Source organism: Melanostigma gelatinosum (assembly GCF_949748355.1).
Source record: "Melanostigma gelatinosum genome assembly, chromosome: 13".
NCBI classification, from domain to species: Eukaryota; Metazoa; Chordata; class Actinopteri; order Perciformes; family Zoarcidae; genus Melanostigma; species Melanostigma gelatinosum.
This window is the reverse complement of record NC_136646.1, coordinates 23,128,020-23,144,219: the sequence shown is the minus strand read 5'-3', so window position 1 is coordinate 23,144,219 and position 16,200 is coordinate 23,128,020. Positions and strand designations below refer to the sequence as shown.

At 45.9% G+C, this 16,200-nt stretch overlaps 1 protein-coding gene across 1 annotated transcript in view; it reads left to right on the top strand.

Annotated features, from left to right (window-relative positions):
* Positions 1–16,200, top strand: part of cacna1ha (calcium channel, voltage-dependent, T type, alpha 1H subunit a) — a gene marked incomplete at its 5' end in the record, with an annotated part of 80,408 nt that overhangs the window by 44,636 nt on the left and 19,572 nt on the right. The window contains 10 exons of the mRNA XM_079281626.1: positions 3,436–3,610; positions 6,495–6,807; positions 7,057–7,149; positions 8,343–8,581; positions 8,873–9,396; positions 11,422–11,588; positions 11,835–12,029; positions 14,904–15,055; positions 15,538–15,723; positions 15,833–15,950. Coding sequence (XP_079137752.1) covers positions 3,436–3,610; positions 6,495–6,807; positions 7,057–7,149; positions 8,343–8,581; positions 8,873–9,396; positions 11,422–11,588; positions 11,835–12,029; positions 14,904–15,055; positions 15,538–15,723; positions 15,833–15,950 — 2,162 coding nt within the window. The remainder of the gene's footprint in view (positions 1–3,435; positions 3,611–6,494; positions 6,808–7,056; positions 7,150–8,342; positions 8,582–8,872; positions 9,397–11,421; positions 11,589–11,834; positions 12,030–14,903; positions 15,056–15,537; positions 15,724–15,832; positions 15,951–16,200) is intronic.

Here is a 16,200-nt window from a genome sequence, read left to right as displayed (position 1 = left end):
ACACACACACACACACACACACACACACACATACACACACGTTCACTGTGTTGTTCTACCTCAGTGAGGACTTATATTCAACGTTAACCGTATCGCTAAGCTAACAGTAGGCCCCGAGAAACAGCCTCGGACAAGGTGAAGTGAATCTTGTATTATTGTAACAAGTTTCCAGTCGCTCCCTGAAGGGTCTGACACAGGGAGGGAAGATGGAGGGAAGAAGGAGGGAGAGAAGGAGGGAGAGAAGCACGATGAGAGATATCACTTGGGGCTGGAAGCTCAAGGTTGGTGGAGACACAAACAGACACATATACTCACAGGTACACACAATCAGAGACAGGATGAACGCTGACTGTCTTCATTTTCCCCTCTCTCTTTCTTCTCTTTGACTCTCCCATCTAATCTTTTGTTTTATTTTTGTGTTTGTGGGTGCGAGCCAGCCGGGCTAAAGCTGTTTCCTCTCCCCACTTAGCATCTCTGTTTGTCTCTCATCGTTCTGCCATCACTCCGTCTCTCTGTTTGTCTTCCTGCCCAAGTGGATGGGAGTATCTATACATGTTGAATGTGTTTTTTTCCTGCTGTGGCCTAGCTACAGCGAGCAGGACTCTCTGCGCTCTATATTTGTGGCAAACGCAACGACCGGCGCAACTAGCGCTTCGTCCGTTTGTTGTTTTCCTCACCTTGAAATCTGCTTTACGGATCACAAAACACAAGTTTAGTCAAATGAGAAAACACAAAGTAAGTCGGTGTGCTGTCACTTTACTGCCAGTCTGGTCATTTTAAGCTGATGCTAAATATACTCATGACACATCTCTACTACACATTCATTGTTATTATTTTCTGCTCATCCACAGATACCATCACACATGTGCATTGCACATGTTCTGCTATAACTGAATTAGATTCCTGGCCGGTGCGGTTGGGAGCAGATTGTGAGAAGCAGTTCCTTCATCATCGTCGTTGGTCTGTCTACCGACGGCAATGAGTTCAAATGAACACATTAAATTAGATCGAATCTATGAAGCCACTTTTCTGACTTCACTGAAAGATCTCCTCGTAGATCAAGGCCTAAATCCACAGTCCTGCTTCTTTGGTCTCCTCTAAATGACATCACCCCTCCACACTTCTGACAGGCTCAAATAATGTGCATTGCCTGGTCTCCCGTGTCATGACTCTCTGATTCAAACGCTCTCATTGAGTCTGCTGCTCGTGCACCAATAGAGTGCGTTCGTTTCATTAAACCTACCAGAGTGCATTGTAACTCTGGCCGTGAACTTTGGAGACAATCTAGTTTTTAAATCACTGTGTCGTTCTAAGCAGTGATCACATCGTCCCCAACATGGTGTATGGAGCAACCATTAGCACTCAGCTAAGAGGGTGTCACTGCTGGGAGATGTGTAGATGAGTAGGTTTCTACAGTAAAGCATCTGTTCGCTGTTTACTCCGTGTGTGTATTCAGTAGTTGGTACACAGCAATGCTCTGGTGTCTCACGCACACAGGCATGCTGCTGTTCAGTTTGAGGATGAGAGATGCGTGTGGGGGTGTAAGGTTTCCTCCTTTGACCGGTCGGTATAACCTCTGTTTTGTTTTGATGAGACGATGATCGATACTCTGGTTTCTCTTCCATCCCACAGCCCTGACCTTATCTCTTTAGAGCTCTGACAGGTTGACCCTCACCTGCCTGGCCGTCACATTATCTCACATGCAGCTCCAGATGTGCAGCCGACCTGGGATCGGTCACTCGTTAAGGATGGATGGTTGACTGGATGGACAGATGCATGATTGATGGATTCATTTAGAGGAGACTTTGACTTATTTCCACTATCCCATGTACACTGTGGAGACCAACGCAAGAACCCAGCTCAGGGGATTTCATGCTGCGGGACTGTGTCGAAAATATGTCCTCGGCAACAACTTTCAGATGTCATTCATTTTCATTCCAGTATTACTTTAAGTTCTCCACCGGTCTTTGTTATTCCAAATATACTGTAATATTGTCCTTCACGACATTTCAACATCTAAAATGAGTAGAATGATAAATTTAGCTCTAAATTATCTCTACTAAAGAAAATCTATAACACACATTTGCTCATCTGTGCTTCCAAACATATATTAACAATTAATGATAATCTTCTGGACAATTGTATGAGTTTGATGTCACTCAGACGTAGTTTAAATTAATTTAATAGATAATATATTTAATAATTTAATATAGTTATGATAATATTTAGCGTCTGGCACAAAATTCAACGAGGAAGCTAGTGAGTTAAAGGTGGTAATCTTGTGAAACTAGCGAGACGACGCTCGTTATATAACCGATAGGGGTGTAACGGTTCACAAAACTCACGGTTGGGTTGGGTACGATACAGTGGAGCCACGGTTCGGTACGTTTCGGTACAGTAGAAAACTATAAATGCCAGAGAAATGTACTTGATTTTAAAATATATTTATTCATTGCAACTAACATCATGAAGTTATTCTTTGACTTTGAACAATGATGGAACGATACCTGAGTGACTCGTCTTCTGGGGTGTCTTCTTAGCAACACATAAGCATAAAAAAACAAAAACTGCTCCTTAATGTTATGTAGTATTGTTACTTACATCTTGCAAAAGAGATTTTTAATCGCAATGGGACTACCTGGTTTAATAAAGGTTTTAAAAAAAAATGTTGTTTTTTTTTGTTTTTTTTCAAACGTATTCGGTTCGACATGCGTACCGAACCGTGAACCTCGTACCGAACGGTTCAATACGAATACGCGTACCGTTACACCCCTAATAACCGAACACCCAGCCCAGTGTTGCCAACTCTTTACCAGTGACAGTCGAGCGGCTCCACATGAAGGCTTTTTTAGATTTTTTTGTCAGAGCGTCTGATTACATCTCGACAGCAATCAACGAATCAGAGTGTCAACAAATTGAATGAAAAAGTATATTTGTGAAGAAGAAAACCATCCTGACAACTGAAAACTCCCCAAACAAGGAGCTTTGAATGTGTTTTCAGAGCTACCGTCGACATTAGCAGCGACACTATGGAAGTCCCGACTGTAAGCGTGGGCATTGTGAAAAGGCTGATGTACGTATATGTGAAAGGGACCTCGGGGACGAGATCGCTGACTCGGCTGACGCTAAAGACATCCGACAGCTGGAGATGGATGCAGAACACATGTGGTTAGATAATACGAGCCGCAAGGAAGCTGCGAGTTCAAATCCCGGAGGATGAAATAACGTCAAACTGTCACTGTGGGTGTTGTCGTCGCTTGTAATTGTGTTGGCTGTGGGGATGGATTTGTGGGTTCCAAGCTCACACGATCAGGTTGTCGGGGTTTGCGGTGGTAAAAGTCTATTTAATGCAAAACTCAACTGTCATGTGTGTGAACTCCAAACAGAGTGATCATTTCTGGTGCTGTCTGTATTTCTTTGTGCTCCACTCTGTAGGTATGCGGATCTTGGTGACACTGCTGTTGGACACGCTGCCCATGCTGGGAAACGTCCTCCTCCTCTGCTTCTTTGTCTTCTTCATCTTCGGCATTGTGGGAGTCCAGCTGTGGGCGGGACTACTGCGCAACCGCTGCTTCATGGAAGAGGACATCATGGGAGAGGACATCAGAACGTAAGGAATTCTTCTAGTCAGACAGTATTTGCATTTTCCTGATTACCTTCTAAGCTGGAAGTAGCACAGATGGTCCCAGGATTCCTCTTCAACACCGTGGTGAGATCTAGACTGAATCAGTGAAGCAGGAAACTAAAATGAGTGAAAAACTCCTTCAGTCGACTCAGAAGTTTGGATACATTTTTAATTTCCCACTAAATAGCAGAAGTCTACCCGCCCTGTTTGCAGTGCTGTTCTCACATCCATATGGTGACCTGCACGGCCTCCAGCCAGCACACATGGGCTCTTCAAACATGCTCAGATCACTCAACTCAAACACCATCGTTCCTGTTTTCTGTGCCTTTCATTTCTCCTTCTGTTGTCATCCTTCCTCCTCTTCCTCCCTCGGCCTCTCTCGGTAGCGATTGTGTTGAGTTGTCACATGGTGTATCAGTCAGCTGTTGCCCGGAGCAAAAACACAGAAATTGTAACTTGTTAGAGTACGCTGACTGCATCGCACCCCCAGGACGTGAACCACCGTATGACCATAATGATGCTAATAATGCTCATAATAATAATAATAATAAACTCTTTCATACAGGGGAGGTAGTTCAAAGTGCTTTACAAAAAATGAAGGAAACAACAGAATGAATCAAAACAAACCGATTAAAACGTTCTAATCCTGCAAGATACAAGCAATCACTAAAACACAGGAAGGTATAAGAACAATAAAACAAGTAGAAGATTAAAGTTACAGGCAATGCTGAGCAAATACATTTTCAATTGTCGTTTAAAAGTGTTCACAGCGCTCACATCTTTTATAGCCTTGGGTAGGCAATTCTATTGGCCGATTAATAAAAGAGGCTAAGCTGCCGATTTTCTTATTCGTGTGATAGTTTGTATTGAAAAATACATCAGCAGAGGACGTAAGAGACCGTGAAGGATTACATAACGACAAAGAATGAATCATTTCTGCCTGTCGCAAACCATTAAGAGCCTTGTGAACAAGTTAACAGACTTTCAAATCAATCCTCAAAGACACCGGGAGTCGTTGCAGGCTCGCTCAGCTAGCTCGCTCTTTGTTGTCCTTGTTAAAAGCCTGCCAGTAGAGTTCTGAATTCATTGTCATTTGACAAAAGATTGTTTTGGAAGACGGATGAAGAGAGCATTACAGTACCGGTAATCTCATCTGCTGGAAATAAAGGCATGAACACGTTTTTCGGCATCTGGTTGGGAAAAGGAACCATGGCGTGTTTCTTAAATGAAAGAAAGCTGCAGGACGAAGAGAGATGTGGATGTAGTCTCAGCACCATGTTATTTAATATCTGTGCAATGAACTTAACAGATAAATGAGAGCCATTCAACACCAGTTCTAAAAGTCCTCCGTGAAGAAATGAAGCTGCTCTTTGCAGACGATGTGGCTCTCGTACTTTAAGATGGGTCAAAGTAAAGCCTGAATATATTACACGTGAAAACGATGATATTACAGGAAGATTGAAGAGACCAAACAATAAAACAACCATGGACATCAAATCAGCATAACAGGAAATGTCTACGCAGAAAGAAACTACTTCTGTAATGAAGTCCCAAAGAGATTTAAAATCTGTACATATTGAGAGAATGATGAATTACATGGTGACTGACCCAAACCAGAGGAAAGACGTTGAGGCGGTGCAGCTCAGTCAACACGACGTGGGCCGACAGAAAGATGAAGCTGCACTTCCTTCTACACATTATGACAACATCAGACGAACCTGTGCTCCCCGGTGTGTCTTATCTCGTGATGAATAAGATAAGATCTCATCCATGATGAGAGAAGAGCGACAGACAAACCACCACCATCTCCACAGGACACACACACACACACACACACACACACGCAGAAAACAAAAGATCAGAGTCGACCAATCTAGCTGTGGGGACGAAAGTAAAGTGACGCAGCAGAGAAAGAGAGAACCGCTTCAGTGTCATGAACTGATTCTGCGTTGATGTAATGGTACAAATTGTCCCAGAGTTGATGTTGCTGAGTCCTTCCTGTGTGTGAGAGAGAGACGGAACGAGAACAGCGGCTCAGCGGTTCACAGCCGAGGCTGCTGTGTTTTCTCCGTCTGACCTCCAGTACAACAGGAGTCACGTGCTCAAGTCTTTGCTGAAGTACAATTTTGAGGTACTTGTATTCCACTTAAGTATTTCCATCCTGTGCTCCGACATCTCTGAGGGGAACATTGTACTTTTGACTTCACTCCATTTTTCTGATATCTTCTATATCATCTATAATCGAGAGCTGATCCCCAGGGGGACGTTTCACAAGCTACCCGGCAGTAAAGTAATTAAGATGAGCTTTACAGTTCGGAACTACAACATTAAAGTGATGTCCACATCAATGCAGTGATTAGATTCGATTCGATTAGATTGACTTTCTTCTCCGCCTCAGGGGAGATTGGTCTTTGGCTTCTCCCAAGTACAGCAAAGGTACACACAATACACATAACACACACCAGTAACAGCGTACAAATGTACAGGAAACAGGAAGCAGCCACCTCTACAACTCAGCCGCTGCGTGCGGGCAGACAGCTTGGTGAGTTTCATTTAGTTTTCGGCAATATTGTATAAAATGTCGTATCCAATGACTTTGAGCCAGTTGCCTGCTTTGTGAGTATGAGAAAAGTGTTTTTTACGGGAGCTAGTTGTGGGTTGTATTCATTCAATCACGCAATCCAGCTGTGGTGGTTTAAGGCACACCTGGCAGATACCTTCTAATCACAAATGACATGTTCTGTATGTTCAGTTCTCCAGTTCCTCCTGGATATAGAACGTGTAGCAAAAACAAACAAGCAAACATACAAACAAACAACAACAAACGAGTATCGGTCATTGATGTCTGTGTCTTTGTTTTTCCATCCAGAAAGTACAACTTGTCCATGAGTCCTTACTACATGTCGGAGGAAGGTGAAGACAGCCCGTTCATCTGCTCGGCTCCCCGCGAGAACGGGATGCTGCGCTGCCACAGCGTGCCGGCCCAAGTGGAGGGCGGGGCCAACTGCTCGCTGGCCGCTCCTCTCCAAAGGTCGGCTCTGATTGGAGCGGCCGTGGCCAGCGTTAACGGCTGCGTTAACTGGAACCAGTACTACAACGTGTGCCGGCCCGGGGAATTCAACCCTCACAAGGGAGCTGTCAACTTTGACAATATCGGCTACGCCTGGATAGCCATATTCCAGGTAAGAAGGGCTAAATGTGTTATCGGCTCGGCTGAGCTGAGCCACCACGTTCAGGTCTCAGCATCTCAACTGGTCATTAGCATAGTGGCTACATGAAAGGGCCCCTGACACACACACACACACACACACATGGAAGAGGTTGTGTGTTTGTGTGTGGGTGAGCAAAGCTCCGGGAGAATGTTTTTCCTACTTTCCCGTTCATTGTAATGCAGTGTGTGTCTCTCTGTGTCTTTTTGTCCCCACCACCAGGTCATCACACTGGAAGGATGGGTAGATATCATGTACTATGTCATGGACGCTCACTCCTTCTACAATTTTATATATTTTATACTGCTCATTATCGTAAGTACCTGCTCGCATTTTTTCCTGGTTTATTTGTTGTTTCCTGATATTTGAATGTGTTACGGAGTCCCAAATATCCCAAATATCTTGGCCCAGATGTGCATGGACTAACATGGGTCTTGTTAGAAAGTGAACCGAGCTGAAACGGAGCCCAGTGAAGCTCCATTATTCACTGTAACCCTGACTTGCTATAATTTTCAAAATTCCCTTGACTTTGTTTGTCGAGTCATCAAACATCAGTCGAGTCCAGTTTTGCACATGAATTACGAGTGGGTTCACAGTTATGCCATTTAAATCTACTATTTTGCGACTCTCACAATCTGAAAAGCAGATTTCTTGAAGCTCCTTTTTTCCTCTCTTCATAGTCTGCAGCTCAACAGACATACAGCATGTACAACATGTTGCTCCTGAAAGAGATTTTTGTGAACTTGCATTTCGGTATATGCAAGTACACAAAAAGACCTCTCAGACGTCTTATCGTGCATCATTTCAACATATCACGCTGTTGTTGGGGTTTTCAAAGAAAGAACATATTTCACAATGCTGTATGAGCCTGCCCATCGTTTTATGTTACGATGGGCAGATTAAACGATTATGCGCCCAGGGGGAGGGAGGAAAAGAAATGGGGGAGAGAGAAGCAGAGGTCAGAGAGAGAGAGAGAGAGAGAGAGAGAGAGAGAGAGAGAGAGAAGAACAAAGTTATTCATATGGAAAGTGGATGAGATGGAAATGAAGATAAAAGGTCAGAGGAAAGAATTTAAGAAAAGGTGGAGAAAGTGCTCATCTAATTTCCCATCGCTCTTTCCGTAGCATACAGTAAAGGTCTTTTAAAAATACATTACTTTAAAGAATTGATCGATATTTCTAACTTCCTGTCAAGGCCATCTCAACAGCATGATTTGAATTTCAAGATTCCGAAGCAATGATAACAACAAAGTGGGTTTGATCATCTCAGATCTGGCCAAGTTTCTGGATCTGAACAATGAATGAGCTGTTATGTGGCTTCTTGTTGACACAGTGTTGCATTAGCATTGATGAAGTAGTAGGGAAAGGTTTCACACACACACACACACACACACACATGTATAACACCACCTTCATAGAGTAGCTTCTTTGATGTGACAGTTAACACGTCTGCTATATATCGTTACCACGCTGGCGCTTTACCCCTCCGTCCTCCTCCTCCCCGTCCAGGTGGGCTCTTTCTTCATGATCAACTTGTGCCTCGTGGTCATCGCCACCCAGTTCTCCGAGACGAAGCAAAGGGAGAACGCCCTGATGAGGGAGCAGCGCGCTCGCTACATGTCCAACGACTCCACGCTGGCCAGCTACAGCGAGCCGGGCTCGTGCTACGAGGAGCTGCTGCGCTACATCAGCCACCTTTATCGCAAGTTCACACGCAGACTGCAGAGGATATACTCTGGGTGGCACAGGTCAGCGATGGCTGTTTATCAGTGTCTTGTGTCTGTTTGCAGCGCTGTCATTTGGGACGGCTAAATCGTGTTTTGTTACAACATAATTGTTTCTGTGAGCTTCGGTAATTTTATATCTCACAGAATTACACATAATTATTATGCACAGAGCCCAAAAATGTAAAGAGCCACATCCCTAGGGATGCATTCAGATACACACATAAACAAAGATGAACAACTTTCTATCAACCTGACAAACAACCCTCTCTATTCATTATTCATACTTATTATTCTCTTCTGTCCTTTGACCAGTAAAAGGCGTAAAAAGGTGAATCCTAACGGCGGCGGCAGTAACGGCGGCGGTAACGGACACGGACACGGCTCCAGCAGGACCTGTGGGGGCTTTGGCCCGGGCAGCGCACTGTGGTTGAGACCGATCCACAACCTGCTGCAGCACCATCAGCACCAGCACTGTCGCCTCAGCAACGGGGGGCAGCACACCGTCAGCGTGGGGACGGGCGAGCACGCGGACGGGGAGCGGGGAGGGGAGGAGCTGGAGATGAAGTCGCTCCCCGTGCGGAGAGCGAGCACACACGCAAACAGCGGCGACGCGTCCGGCGACGCCCAAGGCGGCATGGGGGAGCTGCTCGGCCGGCTGAACGGGGGGATGAACTATCCCACCATCCTGCCGTCGTTTGTGTGCAGCTACAGCAGCAAGACGCCGCCCCCCCACTCCAAGCAGTGCGGGCCCAGTCCAGAGCAGCACGCGCCAAACCACCCGGCATCCGAACACACAGAGACGCTGAACAAGCTCTACCAGCTCATGGGACAGCACAGTAAGCACACACACACACACACACACACACACACACACACACACACACACACACACACACACACACACACACACACACACACACACACACACACACACACACACACACACACACACACACACACACACACACACACATCTAAAGAGCGTAGACTGCAGCAAAACACGGATGCAGAGTCTGTAGGACGAGACTCTGGAGTTTGGTTTGCTGGATAAAATCACATTTTAGTTTACAGAGTGGAGCCTGAGTCTTGACTGAGTTGTCACATAAGAACTAAACAAAGCCATCAAACATGCCCCGTATTAAGGCTTCATCATCCTGTTCATCTTCTTGGTAGAGCGATCGTTCTCATATCATTCTCCTGATCTTTACTTGATGCTCTGGATTTCCCTCAGGCTCCGTTATCTTTTTAATCATCGCACATCTTCATTTCTTGCTCTTTTTCAAATACCTCCATCCTCTTCCCGAGTTTGACCTGAGGTAACCTCTGAGGCCACATCTGCTCCGCACACAGCACGTGACTCAAACAGCACTCAGGGAGTCCTGACAGGAAATCCATGTCTCAAGCGCCACGGTCGTCGGTGCGGTGAGGTGGATAGAGGAGGGGGGGATGAGGGAGGCAGCAAGCGCAGGTATACGTTGTTGTTTGGAGTTAAAAAGAAGGGCATGAAGCATGTAAGATTTAAGAGGGAGAGGCTAGGAGGGGAGAAATATCGAGAAAAATAAAGGAGGTAAAGAGGGAGAAAAGAGGAGAGGGAGAAATAAAAGAAGGTTAGCTTGAGGGGGGGCAGAGAGGAGACAACATCGAAATGAATGAATAGTCTCGAGTCCCTGTCGGACGTTTCTAGATCTGTAGTTCCTTAATGTTTGCTTTCAGCTTCGTCAGATGACTACATCTGTGATAAACCGGCCGATGTAATGAGATTCGAGTTTGAAAGCTGTTTTTGGTTGAATGGCCTCTTTGTACTGTTCTTTTCTAACTCTGCGGCTCTGCAATCAAATTTTACTTGACGTGTAATCTAATCGAACCAAATGCAACAAAAAGGTTGAAACACGAGACATATTTTGGGCCTTGAAGGCGTTTGCTTCATAGAATTTACGAGAATGAACAACCTGCTGATAGTTGGAGTCAACACGCTCTGATAAATAGACACAGAAGTTCATTTGTGAGATTATAAAAGACAATGAACTGTGATGACAGCGCTCACGAGCCTTTTTCTCTTCATCGCTTGAGGAGTGTCGTAAACAGCGCGTTGCTCTGCTGATGTTTCCAGAAGTGGTGTTCAGCTGCGCTGCGGTTCCTTCAGCCTGCTCCCAACAGGATGCAGCCGGAGTCTCCTACAGCACTGTGGGCCAGCGCGCTGTACTCACTGCAGAAAGCATCTTGTTCGGGCTCTGTATTGATACAGGACATCGCTTCAGCACTGCATGCACAATGTCCCTTACACTGTATTATGTGTCATCGTATCGATTGTACTCTTTTTTTTTTTAAGACAGCGTCATGAAGTTCTGTCTCTCTTTGGCAAAAAAACAACCTTGTTCACCTTGTATAGAGAATGTAAAGTTTACATAAAAATACATTGTGAAACAATACACGCAGGTGTGTACTTTCCTCTGGGAATTGAGGGGACATGTCCGCCTTACTTTCACTGTTTCAGGTTCGTCTCTCTGAATATTGTGTTCTGACTGTTCATCCACCGGAGTTGAAAGGAGAGAAGAGAGAAGTTGATGACGATGTTGATGAAGTCGTCTGAGTCACTTTTATTGTCCAGCACCGTGTTGTGTTGTAAATATTTGATGTGTTATCGGGAGCTTTGGAGATATCAACCAAAGAGAAAAAGCAAAGCAATATCAGCATTCAGACCCTCACAGTGGAGACTGCTGAAAGGCTGATGAAAGTCAAAGACAGTAACTTTTAACATGTCTGACTTTAAAGCTGAAGCAGCGCACGAGGACAGCTCGCAAAACCGCCCTTTGCAATGTCTGACCGTCTCCACCCGTGTCCCCCCCCCCCCCCCCCTCCAGGTCGCCAGCGGCTGCTGTACCAGCTGGCAGGCGTGGTGCCCAGCCCTCTGCTCCTGGAGCTGCTCAGCTGCCCCCTGTGTGCCCGCAGCCTGGAGACCTTGGAGCTGGAACTGGGAGACCTGGAGGGAGGCAAGGGAGAGGCGGACGGACTGCACGACTTCCCCCAGGTCAGACTGCACGGGGGTGCACTAATGATGATGGTAAACAGTGAGGACGAAGGCTGTTGAAGTGGTGATTTGGTGATGATGGGGATGACAGTGGGTGAAGGAGTTATTAACAAGGCAATATATCATTTGAAAGAAATACTATTATACAGTACTACTAAACTACAATAACTACTAAATGAAAGACCTGAATCAGTGTTTTCACCTTTGGCGCCTGACTTTAAATGACTCCCCCGTCTTTGCTCTCAGGGGGGGGATCTGAGAGGCGGGCGAGGTCGCAGCCGACGGCGAGGGATCGTTGGGTACAAGAACGTAGTGGTGCGGGCCTGGGTGGGCTTCAGGGAGAGACTGAAGAGGATCGTGGAAAGCAAATACTTCAACCGAGGGATCATGATCGCCATCCTCGTCAACACTCTCAGCATGGGCATTGAGTACCACAAGCAGGTGAGGATCCATGAGCTGTAGGGCGGACGACGGAGAAGCAAGCAGTTTGATGAAGACTGTTGGCTGTCAGACTCGGCATTGGTGTGTGAAACTGGCATTTGGTTGTGTGAGTGTGAGAGTATAGTGGGGGAGGAGACTCGCTCCCTCCTTCTCTCACACTCCAGCATTATGGTTCTAGTTTACCCAACATCTGGGACGTATCGGCTTAATAATACAGCCCCTTCCCTCGCTCCGCTGTCACACACTCTGACTACTTTGTGCGGTTGCGCGGACACGTTCACCCACAGAGTTTTTACACCCAAGTTGATTGTGAATGCGCACACACGCACACAACCTTTCAGATTCCCAGCAGTACAACACAAGTGGATACGAAGCCAAAGAGAAGATTCTTGTGCATGCACACGGCCCCTCCTTTCCCTTCTTTGTCTCTCCTTGCCTCCCTCTCCTCGAATACCCTCTCCAGGGGCTGTGTGTGTGTGTGTGTGTGTGTGTGTGTGTGTGTGTGTGTGTGTGTGTGTGTGTGTGTGTGTGTGTGTGTGTTTCTATCTTTGTGGTATAAACATAAGAAGCGACTGGGAGAGCCATGGCCTTATTGGGCCAATAACACACACACACACACACACACACACACACACACACACACACACACACACACACACACACACACACACAGTGTTATGTAAGAGTTCCTCCTCCCCTCAGTAATCATCCTCCTTGTGTGACACCAGACAAACTTATGTGCCTGTGTGTGTGTGTGTGTGTGTGTGTGTGTGTGTGTGTGTGTGTGTGTGTGTGTGTGTGTGTGATTACTTCTCTGAATTACAAGTTTTCTGAAATGTTGATGTTCAGACATGCGAATGAGGCATTATCTAATGCTGACCTTTGGTGGATTCAGGAGACACCTACAGACACAAATAGACAAAGTGTAGAAGATAAACACGTAACGCCACCATTCAAATATCAACATGGACGTCAGAAACAAACCACATTTGCCTGCATGCTGAACGTAACCTTTTTCTTGAAGTTGTTGTATTATAAGAACACAGACATAAAGAAATGCACAATATAGGTGAGCTCTAAGGTAAGCTTGAGAGAGAGTCGCTGACTGAGACTTTTGAAGCTTTGTTCGAGTGCTTTCCACGTCTTATGTGCTGGCTGGTCAGTGAAAGACAACTGGCGTTGTTTTCGTCACCATGCAGGACACCAGAAGTGGTTCTCTGGTCCCCTGGCATTCAGTTTGTTTTTGTACAGGCGTTTCTGCTTTTTCAAACCTCACGACTGTCCCAATTAACTCAATCGCTCATCAGCCGAAAATAGAAACAATCCAGAAACAGAGATGTGTGTGCTTTGGATTACGCAACCCTGTACTGCACTGGAGGTGGACTCCACATACAGCAAGCCAGTGCATGCCGTCAGTGAGCTTTCAACTGCCATCAAAGTAGTGCTGTGATGGAATGAATCGCTCAGTAGGTTGGCATGACCCAGACACACACACACACAGACACACACACACACACACACACACACACACACACTGTGTAGTGTGGCGCCCTCTATCTGTGACCATGGTCCTCTGTGGTACCTCAGCACAAGCATCAGTGGGTTGTATTGGTTGTAAAAGTTGTCTTTTTAACCAGAATGTAGATTTATTTTTTAGTGTTGTACGTTTGTGATTGTGCTACTTGAAGGAATTAACATAAATATCACATTTAATCATAATCATAAATGTGGATGCTTTTATTTTTATTCAGAATAATGAAGAGAATGTTTAGACTCACATCATGGACTTGTGTGGTTGCGAAACCCTCATTGGTCTCCTTGATTCCAGCTCCATCCATCATGTTTAAATGCACAGCGTGAACACAAAGCCATCGCTGGATGTGTCTGCAGGCTGCTGATCGTAGAGTAACCCAGGCTGAAGGTTAGCCGCGCTCCGCTGTGGTGGCTGGCACCTCATACATTCATCTTGCGAGTGTGTCCATTAGTCCAGAATGTGGTCTGCCTGATTTTATTCGCCCTGGGCCGGGACACAAAATGGGCTTTGATCCTGTTGCTTGTTGCTCCCCCACATGAAAAGAATCACAATTAGTTTTAACGAGACTGCCCTGCGTGACATGAACATATAATTCTGGATCACAAGCTGAAGGGCTTTACATGAGACTCACTATAGAGTATATGAATCTATAATTTAGAGTGATTCAGGCATCTCTGGATCGTAATTATTGTTTGTTTGTGAATATCAGGACTGCACGAAACTTTGAAGAAACAAGAAATCATTGTAACGATAAGTTATTGTTGATTCTTGTAGACAAACACTTGCTGGATCATGTAATGCTTTGATTCATGTGTCCATGTGAGAAACACACCCACATGAACTCTGGTGGGCCACAGTGAGATGCCTGAAATAGCCCAAAAGTCTCAGTTTAGGACGGATGGACGTTGACATGTGAAGGAAATAGAACCCAAGTCAAGACATCTAATCCAAAGCAGCACATTCAGTTCACTGGTGCGGCTCCAGCAAAAGCTTTCTATGAAGACACGTTGAGGAAGCGGCCTCATGATGCGTTCACCAGAGCACAGCATCGCTGTGTCTTCCATTAGAGCTTTGACTAAATGCTTTATGAGCGGGCCGGAGTTACATCTTGCTGGATCACTGACGAGGTAAGTGGAGGAGATCAGCGGCGATGGATCGGTGCGGTCGGTCCCTTTTTGATTGATTGGGCGGGACTGCAGCTCTGAAGTTGATTGATAATGTCTCAGTATGTGGGATTTACAGCTCAGGGATAATAGAGTGGAGATATTAACTGACATCTTCTTTCTTCCCTTTTCTTTCCCTCGTCTCCCCCTTCTCTCCCCCCCCCCCCCCCCCCCCAGCCCGAGGAGCTGACTGATGTGTTGGAGATCAGCAACATCGTTTTCACCAGCATGTTCGTGCTGGAGATGGGCTTCATGCTGCTGGCTTTTGGCCTGTTTGGATACATCAGGAACCCATACAACATCTTCGACAGCGTCATTGTGATCATCAGGTAATCTTCAGGACACTATATGACATCAAAAACAAAACGCCAGTCAATGTAGATTTCAGATAGATTAGCTCGGATCTAAAGCACTCAGCTGTGTTGTCACTTGTGGCCCCTATACCAACTGGGGGCAGGTCAGTAGTGGTGTGTGAGGAGTCAGCGGGCGATCAATGGCAGCACCAAACGGGCAATAAAAGGTGTTTTGAGAAAGTGTGAGTCACCACAACCCTGAGCGGTCCATGAGCACGCAGCCATAACCGGGAGACCAAAGACATTATGCCCTTTACAGACACAGAGGTGCACACACGCCGATGTGACGATCGCATGATGCTCCTGGCACAGATAATAATTAGCTTATTGTGGTATTTTTATTTTTCAAATTCATGCTCACATACATTGTTAACTTAGGCTGAAGTGACCAAACACAATTTCCAAATTTGAAGTCGCCCAATAGTCTTTTAACACAAATGTGTGTGTGCGGTTCTCAGTGTGTGGGAGATCATCGGTCAAGCAGACGGCGGGTTGTCAGTCCTGCGGACGTTTCGTCTGCTGCGGGTTCTGAAGCTGGTTCGCTTCCTGCCTGCCCTGAGGAGGCAACTGGTGGTGCTGATGAAGACCATGGACAACGTGGCCACGTTCTGCATGCTGCTGATGCTTTTCATCTTCACCTTCAGGTACGCACACAAACCCATCTTCCCAATCCGACTATTTCACAATGCTTATATTCTCCCGTTGTATTATCACAACTCCCATAGGATGACTGCATTTACTTGTCTTCCGCAGTATACTGGGTATGCATCTGTTCGGCTGTAAATTCAGCCTCCAGACGGAGAACGGAGACACTATCCCCGACCGCAAGAACTTTGACTCTCTGCTCTGGGCCATCGTCACTGTATTCCAGGTTAGTTCTCACTTGACATCATGCTCCTGTGCTGCAGGGTCTGCTGGCTCTAATCCAAAGAGCGACTGTTTATCAGCTATTCTCATGTCTTAGTACTCGTCACATAAAAATAACATTGTTAAAGCTGACGGATTGTAAGAATGTTTTTCGCAAGTTGGCTATGTGGACATCCTTGAACTCGCAGAGACATTTCTGCAGCGAGACAGACCAGCGCGCTCCTTACTGGCTCAGAGAGAGCCCATGTAGGACA